Source organism: Cyrtonyx montezumae, unplaced genomic scaffold, assembly GCF_038088225.1.
Source record: "Cyrtonyx montezumae isolate F1298 unplaced genomic scaffold, pur_monq_1.0 scaffold_8, whole genome shotgun sequence".
NCBI lineage: Eukaryota > Metazoa > Chordata > Aves > Galliformes > Odontophoridae > Cyrtonyx > Cyrtonyx montezumae.
In genome coordinates, this window is record NW_027072089.1 from 44,976,788 (window position 1) to 45,003,408 (window position 26,621).

At 39.3% G+C, this 26,621-nt stretch overlaps 1 protein-coding gene across 1 annotated transcript in view; it reads right to left on the minus strand.

Moving 5' to 3' along the window:
• Window positions 1-2,755: 2,755 nt before the first annotated feature.
• The window catches only part of YES1 (YES proto-oncogene 1, Src family tyrosine kinase), a 50,062-nt gene continuing 26,196 nt past the window's right edge, over window positions 2,756-26,621 (minus strand). Inside the window, exons 2-12 of the mRNA XM_065752246.1 lie at window positions 19,054-19,326; window positions 14,579-14,678; window positions 13,598-13,696; window positions 10,111-10,214; window positions 9,614-9,763; window positions 9,266-9,421; window positions 8,807-8,986; window positions 7,017-7,093; window positions 6,517-6,670; window positions 5,857-5,988; window positions 2,756-5,069 (exon numbers count right to left, since the gene is read on the minus strand). Coding sequence (XP_065608318.1) covers window positions 4,861-5,069; window positions 5,857-5,988; window positions 6,517-6,670; window positions 7,017-7,093; window positions 8,807-8,986; window positions 9,266-9,421; window positions 9,614-9,763; window positions 10,111-10,214; window positions 13,598-13,696; window positions 14,579-14,678; window positions 19,054-19,318 — 1,626 coding nt within the window. The 5' untranslated portion in view covers window positions 19,319-19,326 and the 3' untranslated portion in view covers window positions 2,756-4,860. The remainder of the gene's footprint in view (window positions 5,070-5,856; window positions 5,989-6,516; window positions 6,671-7,016; window positions 7,094-8,806; window positions 8,987-9,265; window positions 9,422-9,613; window positions 9,764-10,110; window positions 10,215-13,597; window positions 13,697-14,578; window positions 14,679-19,053; window positions 19,327-26,621) is intronic.

Genomic DNA, 26,621 nt, shown 5'->3' on the forward strand with positions numbered 1-26,621 from the left:
TCCCTCAGCTGCTCCCCATAAGATTTGTGCTACAGACCCTTCACAGCTTTGTTGCCCATCTCCAGACATGCTCCAGGGCCTTTCTAATAGCGAGGGGCCCAAAACACAGTCCTTGAGGTGTGGCCTCACCAGTGCTCTGTGTATGATTCTGTGCGAGACACATTGTTAGGCAGTGCCTCGGCTCCTTCCTGCACCATGGAGAGAACTTCCCCTCCACTCACCCTGGGTGCAGACCGAAGTGTGTTCAGCACTGCGTATCATCAGACCTGGAGCAGCAGGTAACAGACTAGGGGACGTGCAGACTCGCATCTGAGGGTGACTAAGAATAATGATGAATCCTTAGGGAAGCTCAAAATAACAGCGTGTACTTGCCAGACTGTTATATTAATTAATATATATATATACATGTATATTTATATATAAAAAAGAATTGCAGACGTATTCTAAGAGAGGAAAAGCCTTATCACCAGGTCACAGTTTTGAAGATGTCCATCTGATGGCCTGGAAGTTTTTGACTGTGTGTAGCAGTATCAGTGAAACACCAGACTGAGCAGCAACGGAGGAATTGCTCATTCCATGGTCTGGGGCACCCACTTCTGCTTCAGAAGTGCAGCTGCAAACAGGGCAGGGAATGAACAACTGCCTGCAGGAAGAGTTCTGCATAAACAAGGTTGATGTTTATGTAAGCAAAGCCACTCAGTATTTAGAAAACCCATTCAACTCTGAAGCACTTCAATGGCTGGTGCCATTCTAACGACAGAGGCACACGGGATTATACTTTGCCTATTAGTGGTCTAATTACTATAATCAAACTCAGTGAAGGTAATTAACTTTGGTTTCAAGTGGAAAAACCCTTTCCTTTGCGAACAGCAGTCTCTTGATAAAGGCAGCAAAGTGACATACACAGATTTTGATGTGGTGGCCTTAACAAACAGCAAGAAATAAAAACGCTGTAAACCATTTCTGTTGCTCCTGCAGTTCTTTAGCATGAAGGAAAGAAAGCCCACGTTGGACACAAACCAATGTGAGTCATTCCTCGGTGCTTCCAAACAGTGAAACCAAGAAGCATCAGCAGCCACCAGACTGCTGAAAAGTGAATGAGCGTGGGGGGCACTGAGCAAAGGGTGAATGCAGCCCCCAGCACCTGCTGAGGTCCGGGGAAAAGTGAGTTGACAGCAAGCACAGGATGGATTGTCAGGGGTCCATCCATCAGCATGTACTCTGCAGCAAGAGACTCAGGCCGGGCACTCAGGTTTCCCTTTGAAACCTGCAGTCTGCTCTTCAGGCCCTGCTGAGTTTAATGGGGTAACTGGCTCCTTTCCTTTAGGAAGCACAAATAGGAAGCGTAACAAGGGGTAATTTTTCTGCTCTGAAACAAAATACTTGGAGGAGATGGACTGTGTTCTGCAAAAGTACACGGTGCTGGGAATACTTTGATCTCAAGTGGTTATTACGATTTGAAGAAAATATGACTTAAAAGAGAATTTTAAAATTAAATAACCAACCTGCTATGCACAAGCAGCAAATGTTTGCATTCAAAGCTGACACGGGAAATCAGTTCAGTGTGGGTTCCCTAAATGACCCTATGGGGAATGCCTGAATGAACTCTGGTAGGTTCCAGGGCACAGTGCACCAAATGGAGGGGAAGGAAACCTAATCTATAACCCTACACCCACACACATCCACAGGGAAAGAGATGCCAAGCTAAGCCAAAGTGCCATCAATCATGCTGAGCTCCAGCAGCAACATCCCTGTCAGCTCCGGATTCAGAGACCAGCATGTCTCTGCACCACTTTTTCCTACAAAATGCTCGAGGCTCCTTCTGGAAAATGCTGCTCATTCTTTTTACGCAGGGACTCCGTAACTAACACCAAGAGGAGCTGCAAGGAAGCAGGCAGGGTGAGCTAAGCAGACACAACCACCACAGAAAACAGAAGCACTTGGCGTTAGCCCTTCTCCATTTCCACTGCACGGGGGGAGAAGCAGCTCTTCAGCTCCTTTGTGGCAGTTGCAACCCCCTTTCCAAAACACAAGGAGGAGATGACACCAGCAGCATCATGCCTCCTCCCTTGGCCTTGCTCCGCACAGCTGCCGTGAGGCCTTTGGCTTTCGTTCCTGCCCTTTTAGACATTCACTCGCGTACCCACTAGTACAAGACAAGAGCTAAGCAGGCAGACACAGCTACAGCAACATCACAGAAAACATATAAAAAAAAAAAAAGAGGATTTTATTGGATTAAACAGATCAACATAAATAACAAGAGCGGGGGCTCATTACGTTTAGTTTATGTTCACTTTCCATAGTTTCTCAACACGGCGTAGATGATGCGTTTCAGAACAAAGAGTGTCCTAGCTGCCTGTGGGTAAGGCGGCGTTCTGCCTCGCCTCTAGGCACCAGCAGGCTCCAGGAGGCTTTCTTTGCTTAAGGCCCTTTCTAAGGCTAGTGTTCAGTGGTAAGAGCTGGCCACGGGCCCAGCAAGATGACAGTTCAGTGGCTGCATGGATGAGAACACGTGAGGTCCTTTTCACGATGCTTTATACTAAAATAGGGAAGTATTTTATCTAAACAGTATGAACGTATACATTGTTAAGTTTGGAAGTTTACTCAGAAATATGAAAATGAGTGACAGAAATGACAGAAACAACCTGCAGGCCTCCCACCAAGAGCAGACATGGTGAAGGTGGGACGGAGAGCAGATTACCATGAGTTACACGATCGTTACCATTAAAAATAAAAGCCCACTCTGCTTTCATTCCCCCCTCCCCTTCTCCTCCCCTCCCAAATAAGCAGATGCAATCAAGGAGAAATTTATTTTGAACCAATTCTGCAAAACAGTTCAACAATGCCATACTTTATAAAAATACTTAGTTACATCATTAAACTTATTACTATTTATATAAAAAGTGTGAACGTGAATTTTAAATTCCGTTAGGGTAAGAACCACATCATCAAGATCTTCAGGTGAAACAAATACATTTCCATAAACATACAAACTCTTTTGGAGAAGTCTTATAATACACAACCATTTACAATGAACGCGTTCGTTAAGTTAGTGTTTTATTCCTTTGCTATACAAGTGTTATTACAATGAACTGTTCCATTCTGTAATTAAAATCCAAATAACGCCAGTGTCATTTTTGGCATTTTTTTGTTATAGCTGTATTAATACATGATTGTGTTATTTATTTTAAAATACTTAGAAAAATTAAAATTCCATCGTATTTTTTTTTTAACTTTTTTTTTATTTTATTTTTTGTTTCTTTCTTTTGTTTTTCTTACATAAAGCCCTTTTAAAATTGGATAACCACAGACGTACAGGTGATGAGTGATGACAGGAAGACGGAAAACGATGGCACTGTTCTTACAAAGATGCGTTTGGTAGCTGGATTTGACAGAGTATAAACTCCTGAAAAACAGTAGGTTTAGTAGCAGAGCTGTATCACCAACTTTCCTGAAAATCATTTGTTGGATAGCTTTACGATGCTAATGTAAATTCCAACCTGACAGCTACGTAAGAGTTTAGTGTTTCAAAATTAGAGCGTATAAGCTCGATCAGAAATTCAAAAATGCCATGCAAATTGCTGAGTAAAAGACGTGATGTTATTGCTCAATATGTCAGTAGCCAAAGAGAATAAATTTGGATGTAGTGTGAGCTGGGCCGACTGCCGGCACGTTTCAATGTCACTATATTTGGACAGTATTAAAAACTAAAGGGAGAAAATATATTTTTCACATTTTCTTTTGTTTATTTTCAGTTAAATAATTCCGTGGGAAGGGCGTAAGAGGGAAGAGCAACTGTGTCTAGGGTGTCTCAATAGTCAAGAAAAGCAAAAGTGCAATCGAATCCCTGAACTAGTGACAACTAACGCTTGTGGCACCCACCCTTACTAACACATATGAGCCACACACAACAGTACCACATCTGTCTCTGCAGAAGGACTAAGCGCCCATTCACCAGCTCCAGCCTTGCTCTCATGGTGAGCTTTGTTCAGGTGGTCTTCCCACGTCAGAGCTCACTGCCGGATTGGAACTTGAAGTATTCAAGGATTTCCTCCCCTGACTGTATCACACAGTTTCAAGTTCAAATATCACCATACTTTATCACGTCATTTTATAAAATATTACCTCATTTTCTAGTTACCTTCATTATTCTTGATTAGCTATGCAGAAAGAAAAAAAAAATCTCTCATGCTACTTTCCAGTTATAATTAATACAAGTATTAACACAGTGCGTTATGCTCTCTAATTTCACTATCGAGGTGTACCTTTTGGATCAAGTTTGTCACTTACTGTTCCAATTTCTCTTTTAACCTGCCTACCCTAATCAGTCCATGCAAAAAGGAAGCTTAAAGATCAAGACTATGTATCAAATACGGGTGTACCATATCTGGGGGGCATGTAATTTTGGACGCAGGAAGCTTTATAGAATCGGAATGGAATTGCTTGGTCCCACAAAGCTCTTCTGCTTTAAAAACATCCTTCCTCGAGATCACTTTAATTCCAGACAATTCCCTCTTCAGTAAGGTGATTAAATGTTGGACAAATAAAGGATGTGGAACACTGTTTTTTTCTGCTACCGTTCGCACCAACACTCTTTACTACCTCACATTTTCAGTACGCTTCCTTTGGACCCTGAAATAAGTTGGGAAATAGGAAATAAAATAAAGACATGTCATTGGTAAATTAGATTATAACACTCGAAAAGTGGTTTTGTGCAACTGCATTATGAAATTCCAGTTTGCCATTAAGAGCATGCAAAGTAGCAAAGTTTTTCTTTCCTTTGATTCCTTACAGACGTCAGGAACTCTTTGCAAGTCTTTTACATTTGGCAGATTTGTGCATGTTATATAGACTGTTGGCTTATAAATTGTCCCCAGGCTGGTACTGTGGTTCTGTAGCAGTAAAGTAGTCCTCCAGGAAAGACTGAATATATTCAAATGTTGGTCTCTCATCGGGGTCCTTCTTCCAACACAGTTTCATTAACTCATGGAGAGATTCTGGGCAGCCTTGAGGGCAAGGCATCCTATACCCACGTTCCACTTGTTCCAGAACTTCCCGATTCACCATTCCTAATAAAAGGAAAGCATGTCAGCTTTGAATAACATTATACGAAGGACAGACAAGGCTTTTCAGGGCGATGATACTGGTCACCATGTGCACCTGAATCTATCATATCAAGATAATTCTATAAAGAATTTTTTTTTAATTTTGGATTAAATGCGTTTTCTAAAAATTATTTCACTGCAGTGGTAATTCCTCACTCCTTAGCACTTCTCCATTTTTATAATCACATGTACATTTTGTTATGGAGCACTCACTAGTGTCTTGGGCCCGTTCTTCCGAAAAGAAGACTTGAGCACAAGCACTTTCTGCCTCCCTTGGGCTCCATTCAAGGACCACTTAATTTGAAATGAGGCCAAGAAGGAGGCGTTACATGCCTAGCAGGACTGCCTTACAATTCTACTCATGGCAAAATATCTGGTAGAACATGTTACATACGTTTAGTTTCAAGAACTTGTCTGGTAGGTTCACTCTAGGACGCTTACTGGGAAAATGCATAAAGTGGAATTTTCAGGAACAGATAGATGGGAAAACATAACAACACCCACTAATCTGAACAGAACTATCAGTCATATTCACAAATGCTACCATTTTAAAATACTTTAAAAATCATCTGATAGTTAAAATGTAAATATAACAAGTAGCTTTGTGAACAAAGGAACCAGTGAAGCGTGACTAGGTTTTTATTTCTGCTTATCTACTGTGGGCTCCGGATGGAAGTAAGAAAAGTACAAAAGGTAACTTCAGAAGCACAGAACACCAGAAAGAACAAAACCTACCAGATTTTCCTCTTACCTGGATATGGCACTCTCCCCTTTGTTACCAGCTCTGTCAGTAGAATTCCAAACGACCACACATCTGACTTGATTGTAAACCGACCATACAACGCTGCTTCTGGAGCAGTCCATTTAATTGGAAATTTAGCTCCTGCAAACATTAAAAAGACAGATATCTGACCTCCCCTTCTTCACGCATCATTTACTTACACTTTAAAATAATACTGCACTCAAAGCATTTGTTACAGTTTGCTTTGTTGGCCAAATTCAAGGTACTTCTGTATTTCAAATGGGAAATCAAACTGGAGCAGCAACTACTCTATAACTTTTGGAAGCAGCTAAGACCTCTGAGATTTATAAATATGTTTCAAGATGTGGGGTGATTTGCAGGAAGCAATGAAGATCTGCTTGGGAACTGCAGCTCTCTTCGAACTATATTAAGTTTTAATCTGAAAAAACAAAATAATTCAAAATGTTTTCTGAAAAAAACCAACAAATAACTTTAAACAATAAAAAGTTCACCAAAACCTGCACTTGGGCAGAACGACATCCAAAAATAGCTGCAAAAACACAAGTAACATTATTCATGCAGACAGAATATAATGACATCCTGCTCAATGTAGTAGCTCTAAATAATTTTAAGGTAACTGGACTTACTTATTCAGTAAATAAGTCTTACCTTGCCTTGCAGTGTACTCATTGTCCTCTATTAACCTTGCTAGACCAAAGTCTGCTATTTTACACACAAGATTGTCTCCTACAAGAATGTTGGCTGCCCGGAGATCCCTGTGGATGTAGTTCATTCTTTCAATGTAAGCCATGCCATCAGCAATCTTAAAAATAAAGTTTAATTAAAATTACTTCTCATGACTGCGTACATTTATCCCAAGCATTAAGCTATATCCTTTTACTTTAGTTCCATTCTCTCTGTGTAAGTATAGGAAGTACAGCATAGCAAAAGCTTGCTGCACTGGTTAGCACCAGTCTGGCTCTCCATTATCTGGTCTGTAACTTTGGTGACTTCTTTTTGACAAATTACAAAAGTTACAATAGAAGGTCCAAGAAAGAAAAGCATACAATGGCCACAGCATTCAATATTTATACTTATTTAAATCTATATCAGATATCAGCTCTCCTCTTTAAGTACAAAACCCAGTTTTCTTGGCCTATACAAAATACCTGAGCAGCCATGTCCACCAGCTGGGGGAGTTTTAAGTACTTCCCTTCTCCTTCTTTTAGGAAGTCTAGTAAGCTGCCTGTAAAAGACGACACAAGTCAGTGAAAAACTACAGAAAAGCACCCATTAACCTGACCTGAAAACATGAACATAAGTTTGTGCTGTTTCTCCCCTAGACGTTACAGTTAATGCATCCAGCTTCCAATACCTGAGTTTGAAAAGCCCTCACTTCCCAGAACACAACTCAACGAGTACGTCTCCAGTAGACTGCACTGGTACTTAGTGCAAGTCTGAGCCAAGCAGTTTGGTATTCATTTTAGTTATTAGTGTTCAGTAATCTGAATTAAGTAAATAACCATTTGATAACTAAATGCCTGAGGATTTTGCCTGATTTTCCTGGCATCCCAGTTGGACTTTTTTCCCCACAGTTTATAATGAAACAAACAACAGAAAAAACCCCACCTTCTTAGTTAAATTTCAACTGAGTTAAATTCCAATTCCAGTTTCAATTGTATACTAGATAAATGACTCTGGAACTGTAGCTATTATTTTGCTGCTTTTTCTTCCTTATGGGAGAAAACAAAAGTACTTTCCATTCTCTACAATGCATTATCTTCTACCATTTCTATAACAGAATGATGCCCATAAAATTACAACATTAGCTACATTTGAAATGAATGCCAAGGATCTGTGCTTGTTTTAAGACAATAATTTCACGACTATGGTAGAATTTCATCTCTGACAACAGAAACTTTCAGTGGTATTTCAAATGTATGTTCTCAAGAAACATGCAACTGCTTTACCAATTATTTAGCTTCTGTAATGTCCCTAGAAAGCAATCGTTTGTCCTGACTGTCTTGCCAAAACCTGATTTCTGAACAATGAAAACTGACTTTGCATGGCTGTTTAAGATCCAACAAAGATATCGGCTACTGTTATTTAGGAACGACAAAACAGAAGAAACCTTTTAGATTTTCTATTTCTCTCTCTGTTTTAAAGCTTAAGAAACGTTTAAAAAAATCCATTCAAACGTGGAAAAGAATAACCCAAGAAACATATGTGTGGTGGAATAATGAACACAAGTGGTTGCTGTCTTGGGTTTTGGCATTATTCCTACTTCCTACCAGGAGAGCAAGATTTCTGTGAGGTGAAGAGAAGCAGCCATTTTTCAGGAACTGAAAGAATTGATTTGAAAATCTGCTTCTTCTTAATACTGATATGCTTATAATGTTTATTTCCACACTCAGACTGAATCTCTGAATCTCCATATCACGAGCAGGGGCATGGGAAAAAGAGCGAGGGAAGAAGGGTGAAGGACTGAAATCAAGGAGATGCAAAGGCTGGATTCTGCTATTTTAAAAAGCCAACCTTAGAAAACATTATAGAAAAGAAAAACAAAATGAACAAAGAAAAAACCCCACAAATTGACTGATGCTGCAGTCATCAGCATGACTTATCAGCAAGGCAAGAATATCAGTTGTAACAGTACTCCAGCTACGCCACTCAAATTAAATGAACCAGGCAATACTCACTAAAAATAAAGGAAAAAAAATCAACCATGTACTTGGAAGATTAGCAAGGGTGACACAGATGTGCAAAAAAATAATGTCTCCACCCATGATCTAAATCAGAACTGCTTCAAGTAGGTCAACCGTTGCTCATTTTAATTTAATCAGAATTATCACTTGTACTTCAGCTAGTTTAAACCCAACATTAATTAAACGTTTCATTTGTTGCTGGGATCTTAAATAATCTTTTAAATATACTATCTTTGGACCACTCTGTCACACACCTTTTGTCATGAATTCAGTGACTATGTAGATTGGTTCCTCAGAAACAACGGCATACAGTGGAACGAGCTTGTCATGTCGTAATTTCTTCATGATCTGAGCCTCCTGAAGGAAAGCTTCTGGCATCATGGTACCAGGTTTAAGTGTCTTGATTGCTACTTTTGTGGTTCCATTCCAGGTTCCTAGAGAGGCAAATAAAATATTATTCTCCACTACAAAACCATGGATTTCCTGCTAAAACTATTTTTTTTTTAATTTTTGCTTCTGTTTTGTTAGGTAACAGAATAATCTTAAATTAGCTGTATTGAACAATATTTTTAACTTCACGTGACTAAGAATAATACATATCTTTTCTTTCAATTACTTATGAGATAACCTTTAAAGATTCTGAAATTGATTTACTTAAAAAACTACTGAAACATTCACAGAGATAACTGAAAGGTACCACATTAAGCTCTTACCCATCCATACTTCACCAAAGCATCCTTGGCCCAACTTAACTTCCAGCCTCAACGACTCTCTGGGAATTTCCCAGGCATCTTTTGCTAGTCCCTGTGTTTGTGGTTTCACCGTGGGACACACAGTTGTTAGCTTATGACACAGTCCATCAGCGTGTTCTGGAAAATGGAAAAAATAAGCTTCAGAGATTGTCAATGGTAACACTATAGCAAAAGTAACATCCTAATGTTGATGAAAGAACTACTGCACTTACTGTCTGTCAAAATCAAGAAGAAAGTTTAGAATAGTTAATTTGAAAAACATTACGTTTTTCTTCCTCACCACGTGCACAAGCTAGAATTTAGGCTTACCTCTGTAGTGCTTCACCAACTTCTGTAGAGATTCAAATTGTGCTCTGGTTGTGATATAGTATCCACCATTGTCAAGTTTTCTGATTTTGTAGTGTTTCACATTATCACCTCTGACCTCATCCCAGTCACGTATGGAAAGGGAGTAAGCACCTAGAAAAAAAGTCGTACGTGCTGCCTCACCAAACATTTAACAGCACAGAATTACAGAACTATAGAAAAGCTTGGGTTGGAAAGGACCTCAAAGCCCAACCAGTCCCATCCTCTGCAGTGGGCAGGGCTGCCATCCAAACTGGCCTTGAGTGCCTCCAGGGATGGGGCACCCACAGCTTCTCTGGGCAGCTGTGCCAGCACCTCACCTCCACAAAGCATATATATCTTCCCCATTGTTGTTATATGTATGTGTGTGTGTATAATGTAACAGAGACAACAGTGCCCATTGTGCTCACCTTTGTGAGGGTGGGAGAGGAAGAAGAAAAAAGAGACAGTGATACACGCACCTTTAGTGGTTTCGCTCTCTCTTACTAAGAAAATACCACGCTGGTTTCCAGGATTTAAAAGTAGTCTTTCTGCATCCTTCCTGCCCATTTTACCAAAATACCACCTAGCAAAAGTCAAAGGAAATACATCTAAATAAAGTCTTCTATGCTTTGATAGTCATATAAACATAAGATTTGGCAATCTCAAGCACTAACTAGACTACTGATATCACAAAACACTTAGAGATCAACAAAAGTAACGATTAAGATGATCTATTTTCTACATGACTAATTTCTATCAATTGCAAAAGTATTTCTGAAAGGCTTTTGTTTGCAAATATTTTGTGTGGCTCAACAATAGGTATCAGCAGCATTCACCACTGGAAGTAACACCCTCCTTGTGGTAAAGAAATTCATAGGTCAAGCTAAGTCAGATGACAATGAAGTACTGTTGGTTTCAAAACATCATGGCAGCCCAAAGTGCTCTTTAAGATATGTCAGCCGTATATTAAAGCAACTGTATTTAATACAGAGGGGGTGTGTGGCAATGCCACAGGATCACAGGTTCATTCAGACTGGAAAGGTCTCTGAGAGGTCCCTGGTTCAGCCTCTCACTGCAGGCAGGGCAGCTGTGAGATTGGATCTGGATGTTCACTGTTGTCCAGTCCCTCTTGAAAACCCTAAAGGATGGATCCTGCACAGTGTCCAGGCCCCGTGACTCTGCCTTTCCTCAGGGTGAAAGGCTGCTTCTTCCAGTTGGAACCTCCCTCTTCCAACTTTGTCTGAGTCTCATTCTTCTGCTGTGCACCTCAGTAGAGACAGCACTTTTTTCTGACATTCATGTATGTAGAAACACTCCTGTGATACTATGTACTTTTCTCCATCTTTGTCGTGTCATTTTAATATTAAAAATACACAGATGTTTTAACACAGATGTTAAACAGATGTTTTAAATTCCCAACATTTTAATTTGAGACTGTAGCAGCATCAAGCAGATCTGGCACTGTGAGTACTGGAAGTTGGCAAAAACGTATACAAGAAGGGATCACTTTGCTGACATGTGGTCAGAATGGCCTGTGTGATCACTTAGGGATTTTAAACTTATTTTTACATTTTACTGTGTTTTCACTTTGACTGCTGAAGTAGACCTGCAAATTTAGAATTGGTCATGAGAGTATACAAATGCCTGAGACAACTTGGGTGTAACCTATAGTCTTACTGAAGCAAACCCAAACCCTGGTAATTACTTCACATGAAAATGCCCCTTCCCAAAATGATGCCAATTTACAAATTATACTGTAAAGAGTTGTTTTATAAAATAAAATAATAGCAGGATTAACTTGTTCTTTTATGAGCATTCAACATTTATACTACAGCAGCATTCAAAAGCCACAATGATAACATGGATCCTATCTCAAGCAGCTTGTAATCTAAATGTCTTCAGGCTTAGGAAAGACAACTTAAAGAAAATCCTAGTAACTGAGGGCTGTATATTGCTTTTTCATTTGTAACTCCAGCTGAATTATAACAAAATCTACAAATACAATCAAAGAGAAGGGCTACCAAATGAGTTCTAAAGCAAATGAACTATATATTTCAGTGTGGCAATATTAAATAAAATTAGCATTGGTTCTTTAAAATAGAGTCAGCTTAAAAAAGCTTCCTTGCTCTTTGGTCCCTCACTCTTACCTCCAGACATGACAAATCTATGACAAATCCCAACCACTCTACTTTGCCTGTCCTTAGCAGCAATGCACTCTGTGGAGAAGCACTGCATTCTTAGTTTGCAAAGGGCCATCACTTCCATTTTCATAGAATCACAGGGGTTGGAAGGAACCTCAAGAGATCATCGAGTCCAACCTCCCTGACAAAACAGGTTCCCTACACCAGGTGATACTCATTTTACCACCACTGCAGCCATAATGTTGATAAGTAAAAGTAAATAAAAATTACATTATATATATACACACACAAACCTCAGGTATAAAAGCATCTGAAATGCCAGGGTCTGCGTTGTACATATTACAGCAAGCCTTTGACACAATCATTTTTAAATAGCAAAGGGACAGGTGAGAGCAGCAGCAATATGCCTTATTCTCAGCTTGAAATTCAGGAAACATCCTGGAAATCAGGCAGTTTTCCCAGAAATGCAGTAAGAAACACAGAAGTGCCCAGATAATGTATCAGGGAACTGCCAATTGACAGAACCATGCTTGCGTATCACATCAAGAGCTGTGGAGCTATACATTGCTTGCTCAATAAACACAATTAATCCCTTGAAACAAGTATCACCTGAAAGTTAAAGCCCTACTCATTATTCCTAAAATAACTTCAAATATATAAACTCTTGGGGGTTTTTGTTTATAAATAAATGTAGGATTTACTGATACCCAGAGTAACGCAATTTCCCAATTTATAGTTGTTTTCGATGTCCCTAACAATTCTGTCAATAGGAAGCTCTTAGAGATTAAAAGATTAGCAATAGCTGTCAATACAACTTCTTTTTTCATAGCGTGACATGGGGCACTACCATTTTGAGTTAGGGTTTAACAAACAATACAGATAAAAGCCTAGAGTTGAGGATGTGTGAACTCTAATTAGAGACCACGTGTTGTTGCTCTTTATGAAATACAGAGCATATCTCCCAGTTCTTATCCTCATTACTGCACTGTTCCATCCTTACTCCTTTAGCTACACGTAGCAAGCAAGCATAAAACATTGCAGAAACATCCACCTCACATCTAACAATTATACCTTTGACAACAAAAAATAGAAATAGTGTAGCCAGCAGGAGCAGGGAGGTGATCATCCCCCTGTACTCAGCTCTGGTACGGCCGCACCTCGAGTACTGTGTTCAGTTTTGGGCCCCTCACTACAAGAAGGACATTGAGGCCCTGGAGCGTGTTCAGAGAAGGGCAACAAAACTGGTGAGGGGCCTGGAGCACAAGTCTTATGAGGAGCGGCTGAGGGAGCTGGGATTGTTTAGTCTGGAGAAGAGGAGGCTCAGAGGAGACCTTATTGCACTCTACCACTTCCTGAAGGGGGGTTGTGGTGAGGAGGGGGTAGGCCTCTTCTCCCTGATAAGTAATGACAGGACGAGAGGGAATGGCCACAAGTTGCGCCAGGGAAGATTTAGATTAGACCTCAGGAAGCATTTCTTTTCTGAAAGAGTGGTCAGGCACTGGAATGGCCTGCCTAGGGAGGTGGTTGAGGCACCATCCCTAGCGCTGTTCAAGAAGCGTTTAGATGAGGTGCTAAAGGACTTAATTTAGTAGTTGGGTAGAGATAGTGATAGGAGGATGGTTGGACTAGATGATCTTATAGGTCCTTTCCAACCTTATGAACTTATGAACTTATGAACACTCACACAGCATTCCTACCCCTTAATGAGTGGTATAATCCTACTTCACCCTTAAATGCTACGTGCAGTAACTGAAGTGAATATTATTACAAGGCACTAAATGCAGAATGGATAATAAGAACAGATTGACAGGATGCAGTGTCTTACTCTTCCGCTTGAATGGAGTCTGCAGGAGCTACATAATTGCTTGGGATGTAGCCTGTTTTTCCTGTAGCAATGGATCTTGCTTCCCACCAGTCGCCTTCCCTGCAATGTAAGATCAATTACCTCTTCCACACATGAACAAATACATTGGTCCCGAACTGCTGAAGCATCTTCACATAACATTTTAATTGAGAAGGCAACAACTATCATTTGTGCTGCAGTTGAATATATTTTTCTTTTCATTGTAAACAACGTGAGTGCCTTGTCTCTTACTGGGACTTTTAAAGAGTTTTTTTCTGTTTAACATAAGAGGAATTTATATCTACAAAATGCAAACTTGCAACAAAACATTTTATGGCAGAGATGTAGTTCTGTAGTCTTAATGTGCCTCGGTCCTATCATTCTGCCTGTATGCTGACAGCAAGTAACACACAAGGCAGGAAGTCAACTAATAAAATCAGATAACTGGATGAGTGAAAACTGCTCCATTTATGTATTGTTTACATCAGCTTTTGGCTGTGCTAAGAAGTCTCCAAGGTGAAAAAATCATTTTTCCTTTTCCAGGCCTGTAAAAATCAGGCCATAAGATCAGAATAGCACTGCAATTAAACTAGAAAATCAAACTCATCCCTCTTGGATGTGGAAACCTGCAATATGCAGAGCCTGATACACCGTGCTTTTCTCCCTCTACTACGCTTCACTGTAGAAGACAATGAAAGGATGCAGCCCTAGCAGCAGGCAAGGATGCAGCTTTAGGATTCCCAATCCACTATAGCTTGACATCTGCCCCCAAACATGACCTTAGCCCAAAAGCATCATCTAACCAGTATCACTATTTCAACTCCCATCTGTGTAGAGTCTCTCATTCAGGAAAAAAATTCCAACTACTCTCTACTGAAATATGACACGTAGATTTCAAGAAGAGCTGAGGATCTCTTTATTTCCAACAACACCCTGGAGAAGTTTGTGAACAAGAACACTTACGTGTTGTTTATTATCTGGAACCGTTCACCTTTCTTAAATGAGAGGTCATCTGTAGTTCTAGCTTCATAATCGTATAAGGCCACAAATACAGTAACACCACCTTGAAAAAGAAAATAAAAGCAAAAAGATTTAGCATTAATGGTGCAGAACTTGATTTAAGGACTGCTCTGTGAAAACAACTCATCAATTTTAACTTGGAAGCAACTGAAGGCTTCAAGTTCCATCTCATTTTGACAGCTGTGATCAATAATCAGCTCATTTCTTAAAATTAAGGAAAGCCTATAGCAAATAAAAGCTAAAAGATATGTTACTTCCACAGCAAAGAAGGTGTTTACATATATCATTAGAATTACATTAACAATTAGAGCACTTACAGAGAGACATTTGCAAAACACATCAACATTAGAAGAAAACATCTTTATTAAGAAATTAAAGAAATCACTAACGCCTACTTTTGCAGAGGAAGATTGGTCGGTGCATTCTTCCATAGAATAATGGCTAAGATCTGTAGGTTGTTCTGGAAGTAATGCCTCCTATTTATTTCCATGGAAATGACAACAGATACAAAGAGCACAATAACACCGTTTGATGGAGCAAATTCTCAGCTACAAAACACCACTTTTTAACAGTCCTCACCATTAGCTATGCCCTTATGCCAGTGAAGAACAAAAGCCTGCATACCATTTTCACAGAAATCTGCATGGCCATCCAGAACACAGCTTTCACGTTGCTGTCATCACTGCTGAAATGTATTACCCACTGTGCTCACAGCCACTGGTTGGTCTCCATAAATGCTCAGCAAGCACTCATGAATGTCAACAGGTGCCATTGTTTCTGCATGGAGTAATTCAGTGACACACCTTTGTTTCTTACACGCTTCCATTCAGATACCATTCTATCAGACTGCCCCTCTGATGCCATCTGTCACACATAGTGGGATATTGGCAGGAAGGTTCAATCCCTACTGCCATACCACCGACCTCTGCCTCTGATGTTGCTGGCCAACATCATAAAACAGGAGGCAGTACTTCCAGTGCAGCCCTCATATTTCACAGGACAAGCAGCTGCGCTGCACCAGCTCTAAGGAATTTGCTTCCCCTGCCCCACTTCTGGCTCAGGGCACTGACTGCGACCCACAGACAACACATGCGTGTACGAGCAGGCAGGCTCCTTCACTTACTGTAGAAACACATTTTCTATGCTTGAAAGAGCTGGTTACTTTAATAAAACTGGGCTAAAAGAAGCAAAAGAAAAATGCTATTTCACAGTGTAGTGGGCATTCAGGAAGCCTAACGATAATCTAAGTAATAAAACAATAAATTTGTGAAAGTATAACACTACATTTCTACCACTATATATATGTACCAGGACATACAGGTAAGACCATCTCCAGGAACGTGTATCTAACTTTAGATGCTGCAACTAACGTGATGGCAATCAGAAAGGAGGAATACAGCACACAGTGAGTTTTGTCTGTACCTAGTATTACTGTGGATACCTTCACTTAAATATTTTTGTTTGATATAGAGACTCCCTTGATTAGACTGTACCAGTAGGCCACAAGTGGAAATGAATCTCAGCTTCTCGAGGAAAGGCAGAACAAAACCAAATTTAAGTGAAAGTTCACACTGAAATATGATTTGCAAACTGAAAATCAGAAGTTAACAGTATCTAATCTAAGTTCAAAATCAAGAGTTCCTCCAATTTTTATATGCATTATTATACTACTGAAGAAATATACTAAAGTAATAAACCATCCCCAGAGATTTCTTCTGCAGATTAAGAAAATCAGTGCTCTCAAGTCACAATATTACAAATGCTTATAAATCTTTATCAAACTACTGGGAGACTACAGAAACTTCAACAGAAACCGTACAATGTCTGCACAGATACTAATAGAAACAAGAGAAATATCCATTTCTCTTGGAAGTGTAGCACCAATCAGAGCAATGAAACAAAGTATTCAAATGTAAGTCACAAAATAAGAAAACTAGCATTAATTATCAGTGTTTGTGCGTTCCCTACTATTTTTAAAGAAATAATATTTTTATACAATCCTTGCAAAGTTTTGATTTCAACACTTTAAGTACAGCACAAACCATTTTCACGCAGAAGTGTTATTTATTCTGTAGCACAGAATAATAAAATGCTTCAGGTAAACAGCATCAGCACAGAATATTTTATACAAGGAGATACAACTCCAACAATTTTTGAAATCTCTTGCAGATATTTTCTTTGTGAAACACTAACTTAGTTGTTAAAGCTACCTGGGGTCAAAACACTTTCTTCTTGAAGGGGATCCACCCATTAGGGCACAATTTTCATTCTTTAATCTAGGACAGGCTTTGGAGAGCAGATTTTCCTCTCTTGTTCAGTATGAGGACTAGACAGCACTCGTGTAAACACAGCTTCCAGTCAAATTTTCTGTTTTAAATTTCAGTAACATTCTGTGCATTTGTACACTATAACAGAATGTACACTATAGGAGCATAGTGGATTTAACTCAGATTTCTTTTCCAGTTCTGCTCTAGAGGCATAAAGATGGCCCAACTCTTTTTCAGCCTCACTACAGGCTATGACGACAATGGTATCATCCTCAAGACATCACTGACTGATTTGGTAAGTACTACGGACACTTAGGACGTGTTTGACAAGACCATCTCTTTTTCTCTCCTGCAAAACAAAGGGCTTCAGATCCTGACTCAGTGATCTGTTTGTGACAAATACTGAAAGCTTGCAGCCAGATGAAGTTTGTCATTTAATCCTTTCAAAAACACCACACAATTCTCGTTGATCTGAAAATCAGAAGTGGATTTACTGAATAACTGTTGGTGAATTTTTATTTAAAAAGAAAGAGACAGAGAAAAGTGTGTGCTTGAGGATGGCTTTCTAGTCTTACAAAGCAACGAGGAATAATCATATACGCAGTTAATTTTCATCCAAGTCAACCTGCCCAAATCCACACTGAAGAGGTTCAAGACCTACCTTTCCATGAGAAATCTCTCCTATTGACTTTGAGCCAAGAAACAACATGCTTAACAACTAGGATGAACAAGGACAGACAAGAGATCAGCCCTCTTGGTCTTGATTTTGTGGTAGCTGGGGGGGGCTGCATTTCTGTTGTCTGGTATTACCCAGGAGTGCCTGCATGCACTGCAGGAGATTCCCACGTGAACAAAGAGCCCAAACTAACAGGAGGCAATACACAGAGGTTTTTTTCAGAGGAGATGAAGATTTCTGTAAGCACATAAAACTACCTGATAGAGCTCATGAATAAAAAGAAAGGCTGCCATCACTTCCTTTTGCATGTGTTAATCCAGGACTGGGTTTCAGATGGGGTTAAAAAAAATTGAGATGGGATAGATACTCATTTTCTCTGTTTTCTACTGAATTTCCAAAAAGGCAGCATGAGGTAATCAGTACTTGACAGTTCATATTTGTTTTGCTGAATTTCTTAATGTCAGGGCCACAGCAGATTTTTATGGACCTCAAATTTGTTGTGTTGAAGCATTTAAATACCACTGTAGAGATGTAAACATTTAAGCAGTGTAATTGTGCTAACACTAGAGTTTATGAGAAAACTAGGAGACTGATATAGAATTATTTGCCATGTTTTGTGAAGTGTCTGTACAAGGCTTCTGTTCTCTCCTCTGTCCCCCTGAATAAAAGAAAAATACAGCTTCCTCTCAAAAATACCCAGCAAAACTAACTGAAATACTGAGATCAGCCATGTGCACGAGAACTATGTTTTTTAATGTTTTAAGGCTTTTATAGAAATGTACGTTTATAACATCAAATGTTTACTGATTTAAAATGCTGCATCTTCAGCGACTATGCCTCAGCAAAGACATCTCTGCATCTTGTAAATTCTAATTCTCTCAATTTAGCCTTTAATATGACCATCAACAGAGAGAATTCTGCTCTTTTATTTAACACATCCTGTCCATATATTAAAGTACACAGCACATATTGAATATCTTGATTATCTCTGTAACAGAACAGATTCTGCATGGCCTTAATGTAAATAACTCACAGCTAATACAAAAATTAGAAAATCAGTTTAAATCACAGCTTGAGTTTCCTAAATTTGAGATGCTTTCCATTTTGTCTCTTTCTCCAAACACGTACAGCCATCATTCCATCTGCATCCCTCCAAGAACTCAGGATTTCTAACAGTTTTATCACCTATTCCCATTACCACCTCTAACATGACGAACACCTCTGTGCTATGGTCCTAAAAACACAAAAGCCAAAAAACCCAGCTCTCAAGCTCCATTCACTTGGGTATAGGCTGAATTATTATCTCAGTACCGAAGATACTGAAAATCAGAAAGTCCTAAAAGGCAATTTATTTTAAATTTTCACTTCCATGTGGCAAGGGGTAATAGTATCCTTTTCATTTTCTCATCTGTAAAATATGACTGTGAAGCTTATAGAAGAATAATAATACAAGAAGAGTTTTATGTAATACTCACCTGTTAAAGTACTAGGATATGGACTTGGCACAGCTGAAAATGAAGACGATGCTCCTCCAAAGGGTGTCATTCCTGAGGGCCCTCCAAAAGGAGTCATGGAATGACTGTTAAAATTAACTGCTGATCCCTTTATTGCCGGTGACTGTGTTGCTTGGCTGGAGTCTGACCCGTAATGGCTGACATGGGAACTAATAGGCTCTGGAGTGTTATCAGTCCTGTACTTCATGGCTGGACCTTTATCTTCTTTGCTTTTAATGCACCCCATCGTTGCTTCTGTGAAAATGAGAGGAAAAAATGAGTTCATCTGGACACTTCATCTTTTGATAGCTAACATAGAAGACTCCCCCCACAGAGCTGATGAAAATGCTGAAATTACTGTATAAGAAGTAATAAAAACCTCCACCAAATGCTACTGTGTGGAAATTACAAATCCCAATGAAAAATGTTTCTGGAATCAGATCTAAGCTATTCCCAGACTAGAGAGGACATCATTATTTTTTCCTACCACAACACACGCAAACAATTTGGATTATTCTTCCATCTCCTTGCAGGACATGGGAAACAAACCAAGAGGCAAAAACCAAACAGACGGTTGGAGAGCAGAGGAGGAAAAAACAATGAAGACTTCCCCATCAGGGAATTTGGGAAAGACCACAAATTCCGAACAGAGGTGACAAGTACAGAGCTGTGTAAGCCATGACATTAAGGAAACAAGGGGAGTGTCCCTGCTTGCTTTTTTTAAGCAATGAAGTCCTGTGCTGTGGGTGGCATTACAACTACAGATCTCTTTAAAAACAGATGCAGGAAAGCCTCCACCCGATTCCACCTCCCCTAATGGAGCTTACAAATGAACCAGTACTAATCATTGCTACAGGACAGGATTAAGTTCCAGAGCTGAAGCAGAATTAGAAGAATGTTTACAATAGTAATTACAACATCCAGTAACTTAAAAACTGAACTACACCCTGAACAGTGACAGCTTATAGCCCTGACAGCCCAAGATGGCCACAGACTCCCATTAGAAGCAGACCATGAGAGCTGTTTACTGCAGGGACACCTCTTACCTGCTGACAGCCATGAGAGAGGAGACAGTCACAAGCAATTAAAATTACTGCATCTTAAGAAATCACCACCTGTCACTTATCAGGCAGTGACAACTGATAGCAGGCATTTTCTAGCTTGCTCCAGCTGGGAAACAAATGAGAAGAAGAAGTGGAGCCCTCATCAGATGTAACACTAGTTTGATATGAAAACTCTTAAGTTCTCAGGGGAAAAAAGCACCAAAACACCCCAAAAACCTACTGTCGTGGTGACATCTACTTTAACTTCAACATCTACATACTGAGTATTTATTTCAACATTTGCAACAGCAGTTACAGGATTCTTTAACTAAGGGTTAGAAAGCCTGTCTCCCACTGTACATCATTCTTTTTTCCCCCTTTCAGTTCTCTCTTATCTTGTTCACTATTATATTAGATATAGAAATCTAGAACAAATTAAAGCTTGCTAAATGAACACTACCATAATATAGCCACCAAGAGTAAACTTAGTTTTTTAACCTAAAACTTTTCCAATTTCCTCTGTTTAACAATTACAATATTAAAGATGCTATAATTTCCTTAAGAGCCTTCAATCAGAGTTCCCGGAAAGAAGAACATCCATAGTGACTGATGTACCATACAATATTTAAAATTAAACATATCCACTTGTCATTTCAGTCCCTAATACTATAACAGACAACCACTGGTGTGGTAACAAGAAGCAACAGAGCCAATTAACTGCATTTTCACAAATCTCATTTCAGTTTTACACATAATAACGAATCATTACAAAGGCACACCTTGTTCAGTTGTTAACTACTTCTGACGTTATTATTACCAACTTATTCTATCAACAACTCATCACAATTAATAGAATACACAAGTGAGGAACGCATCCTGCCTATACAGAATCGTTAAGGTTGGAAAATACCTCTAAGATTGTGTAGTCCAACCATCAGCCCATCACTACCAATGTCACCCACTAAACCATGGCTCTCAGTGCCATATCCATATGGTTCTTGAACACCTCCATGGACTCCACCACCTTTCTGGGCAGCCTGAGCCAATGCCTCCCCAATTTTTCTGAGAAGAGATTTCTCGTAATATCCAACCTGAACATCCCCTGGTGCAACTGGAGGCCATTACCTCTCGTCATATCACTGTTACCTGGGAGAAGAAGCCTTGCAATCTATAGTAGAAATGCTCGTTACTGATTGACAGTGCAAGTGAATCAAACACACAGAACACATCCTTTTCCACTTGCAAAACAGATGCTGTAATTTGAAGCACAGCTTCCTGGCCACTTGGCTGCTTTTTGTGAACTCCTGCCTTATTTTGTGGCCTATTTCTTTAATTCTCTTTAAACAACTGCGGTCAAAGTTTTCTTATGAACAGTGAATACAAGTCTAAAAGGCTTTGTGAAAATACGTTTGCTAACAGCACCGATTCCCTACCTTTGGTTAAAAATTAAGCATCATGAGTGATTCAAAAGTACTTATGTTAATAAATAGATTAGAAGGAAAAAGTAAGAACATTCATACATTTTCATCACAAATATTTTTCCTCTGTCATTCCTGGTATTTGGTTAACTTGTAACAGACCGATAAGACTGCAAGATGAAAAACACCAAACAACGAGATGGAAGCAGTTTTACCAGCTGCGTGGTAATTGACCATGCAGATATTCAACTGACCACCAGATGATGTAACTATAATTAATACCACCTGTATGAGGCTAGCAGCAAGAAGTCTCCATTGGTAAACTTCACGGCTGTAAAAAGTCCCTATTGAAGATCTGAATTCATTCTAGAGAAATACAGTTTGCCTCTCTTTCCCCTGCTTCTCCCCTCCCCAGCTATTTCACTGTTAAGGTAATCTTCTTTCTGGAGTTAAAGAGATTAACAGTAGAGATTCAATCAGTTGTTCAAGGGGACAGATTCAGAAATAGGCAGACAAAAATTTAAACATTCTTCTACTTTAATAATTGCATATTCACAAAACAAAATTGCAAAAGCAAAATGCTTAGCTTTTGGAAGTCCAAAACATAGGCAGAAAAATCCTATAAATTCTGTGTTTGAATTCCAGAGTAGGAAAGACAGGGAAGATGACAAAATGGTGAGTAGCAGGGGAGAGAAAAACGATGGCACACAACATGGGAAGAAAAAAAAAACAATCATGACTTATTACTGTTTAGTCCTGCAGTATATTACTGGATGAAGGAAAAAATCCTAAGCAGCTGGCAGCGATGCTGGACTTGGTTATTGTGGTACTGCATTTGTTATTAAAAATTTTTTGTAACTGAAATAACTTACAACTATTTCCATTATTCTTTGTCTGATAAGTAACAAAACATTCAAGAATAACTTTCTGCCATGACATTCATGGATCTTTCTGAAGCACCAAACTCTTCTTGGAAACAGACACAAAGATGAGAAGTTCTTGTTGGCTTTGGAGAAGTCAGTCTGCCTACTGAAAGAAGAGCTAACCAAAATAAGTCATTCAGGATCCACAGATCCATTCCCATTAGTTAAGTCATAGTAGATCACAGAATAACTCTCCAGTTGTCTGTGATTAGTATGCCAGCATGTTCGGTGGGTTGATTAGGAGTTGGCTTGCTGGAGGACTATCAGGAAGCAACGTTCTGAATGGTATGGAGTAAAACCGCAGATGTCTTTCCCAGCTTTCTAGATAGAACCAATCATGTGGTAGACTGTTTTCAAGAGGCAGAAGCTAAAATCATTACTGGAAGGATGGATGAAGGTTAGCAGGATGCCCACAACCGTCAGCAGAACAATAAACATACTCAAGAAATTAACTGCCATCAAACAAGTGCTTAGGGATATCTATTTTGATTTGTGATACTTGGGAAAGTCATACAAAGGGCAAAAGTTCATCGTGGTTCAGTACCCCCACAGACACCTCAGACAATGGTACAGGGACCTTCACAAGCCCTCTGTCAAACAGAGCTATAAGAGTCAGTGTGGACCCCTTACTCTTCCAACTCAGTTTTAGAGCAGTGTGCTAGATCACACAGAAAACACTGTTCGATGCATCAAAAAGTATAGCTTCTAAGGAATCTGGTTTTGTTTTCTTTTTTCCCCCTGCCTTCATTTCAGAAGGATGACTTACCAGCCCAAGACAAGTGAGCTTTTCTTTAAGAGATCTGGTATCTTAAGATACTGAGAAACCATTCCCTTGGGGTGTATGAAGCCTGGTCCATCCCTTCTAGAAACTTTGGTACTGTGTAGGAATCTGCTCCTTTGACAAATGTCTTTGCTCTTTCAGGTTGATAGATATGGAAGTTACTTATTCGTTGGTTCCTTGTGACACCGTTCCTCAGAGTAATTCAAGGAAGGTCTCTTAATGGAAGGAAGGAATACCACATGGATGAAGAACCAACAACACAACAGCTAGCATTCTGGCATGCCTCAAAACTGTATTCTTCCAATTCTCCCATATTCTACCCATTAGAATCAGGAGTTTGAGGGACAGAGGTTGGGCTCAGAAACTCTGAAGACCAAATTCTGGGAGAGCCTCATGTTTCTTTCACTTGTTGTCATTGATTTAATAACAAAAACTCCACTAGGGAAAAACAAATCAAATCAAAACAAAACAAACAAAAACTAAAACAAAACAAAACAACAACAGAACACAAAAAAACAATGTTCCCCTTAGGGACAAACTGAAGGTATCCTGATCTCTCTATTTTGTTATGGATCCACCACTTACTTCCTTAGATATCCCCTGGAGATTTCACAATGTAAGGCAGCTGCACAGAGAGGTTCTAATGTGCTGCAAAGTGAAAGACACTCAAGGGAGCTGTTCTTTCTAGACTGAATCAGGTACTAAATGCAAGTAAAATCTCTTTCTAGAAGAATAAAGCAAAACTGCAAATATCTTTACACCTAAAACTAAGAAACAAACGAGCAACTCTATGCTATAAAATCTGAAAAAGAATTTGAGGTTCACAAACTGTTAATAAAAATAACAGAAAAAATGGAATATTTTCACTGCTCCTTTATTTCTCAGCATTAGCAACAAAGTTTCTGCAAATAAAAGTAGCATCTTCAGTACCGAAATGTGAAAAATGTTCTGCAGAAGAAGGGCCTCTTACATTTCAAACAGTTCTGGAGTAATTAAAATTTCATGCAATAATAACTACAAGATATTCTGCAGAAAGTTCACTAATGGATCCATTAGCTAACAGCTGACTATTTGTTTAAACAAGTGCAGAGCTGACTCCTTATGTCACTGGAGACACTCAACCTATACTGGCGTTTTTGTACACCAGGCAAACAATGCAGGGCATTCAGCAGACAGGTGGTTTCAGATGGTAGTATCTACAACTCATTAATTAGAAATGACATAGACTGAGAGAAGTGAAGATAACCAGAAAAGAAGCTTCTGGTCAATGCTATCAGATCCAACTAATTCCTTTCATCTTTAGAAAGATGCTCTGGAATGAAAATATGTCAACGATTTTCTTTTTTTAAATACAGAGCAATCCACCATGCTGATAGAGGAAAATGCACTGAAGAATGTCTAAAACTCCCTTGTGTTCTTTGCACAGCATATACAATTTTCATTCTTAAATTACGTACTTCTTATCATGCGATAGTTTATCTTTTACGAGCTGTCATAACTTGCAACATTTCCTTATTTCACAACCTCTGACATTTCAAAAAATGATGTTCCACTGGATTCAGTTTTATAATTAGCAATAACATTAGCATAACGAGACCTTAGAGAGTCTGTATGATTATGCATTTAAAGTGCAACTGACATGACCTTGTAATTAATGATCTAATAAGAAGCGAAAAGTGAAGATAAAGGAAGAAGTATAAAATAAGGCACTGAAGCAAGAACTTAGGTTATTTGAATTTCAATGTTTGCCATGCTTCTAAGTGTGATTCTACCCAGAAAAATAACTATTAGACCTTAGGCTGCTCACACACTAAAATACATTTAAAGAAATATTGTCCTTTATCCTTCTGTTCTAACTCCTGCTATTCACAGAAAACAGATAAAAATTTACACTAAGTTAATGACTGAGTGTGACTGATCCTCCTCTTGGAGGACCAAGCTGACAAGATCATTACAGCTGTACTCTGAAGGAATACTAGATCTCAAAACGCTATCAAGAAATTTGGAATGAACAGGAATTACATAAGAAAGAATAAGGCCCTTCGATCTTTCACATCCTTCCAGAATTTCTTAACACGTTTGTCAAGGAAGACAAAAAATTTGGTGGAAATGTGTTTCTTCTGAGGCTTAACTGGGTTAGATGTGTGAGACTAGTCCAAATGGATCAGATTTTCAATACAGTATTGATGAAACTCACTGAGGTCTTCTAGTCCTCCTATTTGAATGGTTTCAGACAAAGGACTCTCTTCAGAAGCAACATGTACTGCTGTTCCTGAACTGAGAGGCAGGAGATGGAGCTGCTCCAAAGGGCAGTACTACCCTCATCCCAGGGTCTGTCATCCAACTACAAGGCCTCGTTGGATGTTTGTCTTACAGAAGTATAAGAAAAAAACAGCAAAACTACTGCAATGAAAAATTCTAATAAACAAAATGGAAATAAGGATTGTCAGTGATGTAATGCCCAGAAAGACACAAGCAGTCTCAGTTTTCTCTCGTGTCACACCTGTTTTGTCTGAATTAAACATGTAGGGTCTCTACCCACTCCCCGCATAATTGGGACAGTGAAATCTGGAGAGGTGGTCTCTCCTTTTAAGGGAAGCCAAAACTTTCAGGAGCATATAAGAGAATGATCGTGACATGGATGACACACAGCAAAACACACACTCATAAAATGGTGTTTACTTATAATTATTGTTTTGTCTACATTAACTGAGATATCCTAGGCTTACTCTGACCACCTGTTGTAATGACAACACAGAAAGGAAAGGTGGCTTCTCCAATCAAACAAGTGCATGCTCAAGAAAAGCGGACTGGAGGTGGAAGACAACAAGCTTACATAATTTTTAATGACTTCTCTAACCAAAGATGGTTTAGTTACGTATCCTGTCTTCAGTACTGGCCTCAGCCTCAAACCAAGAGCTGCTCATCCACCACAGACCAGGGCAAAGGCTCTGACAACAAAGTTGAGTGCCTTTCTGTAGGAAAAGCAACCAGTGCCAGGCACTTTGGAAGAAGACAGCAGCAGGATACACACAGCCTGAAATGCCCCAGCCTCCACTGACCCACTCAGGAATTACAGTCAGAGACTAGAAGTCCTGCAGGTGTGAAACAGATAACGTATCTAACCTAAGATATGCTAGGTTGATGAAAAACATGGATAAGATTTCCAATCCAGCGTGTCTTTGCTTGACATACTTTATATTGCCTGGTTAAACAGAAATAACCACATCCAAGAAAATATTATTACAATAATGATAAAGCCTTAAACATCACAACTTTCTGTTCTGGACAAGGTTTCTGAAACCCCCGAGGAATGTACCACGGCTAAGAGCTGGTGAAGGTAGCAGCCGTTACTTTGAAGCACCTCTTCTCATGACTTCTCATC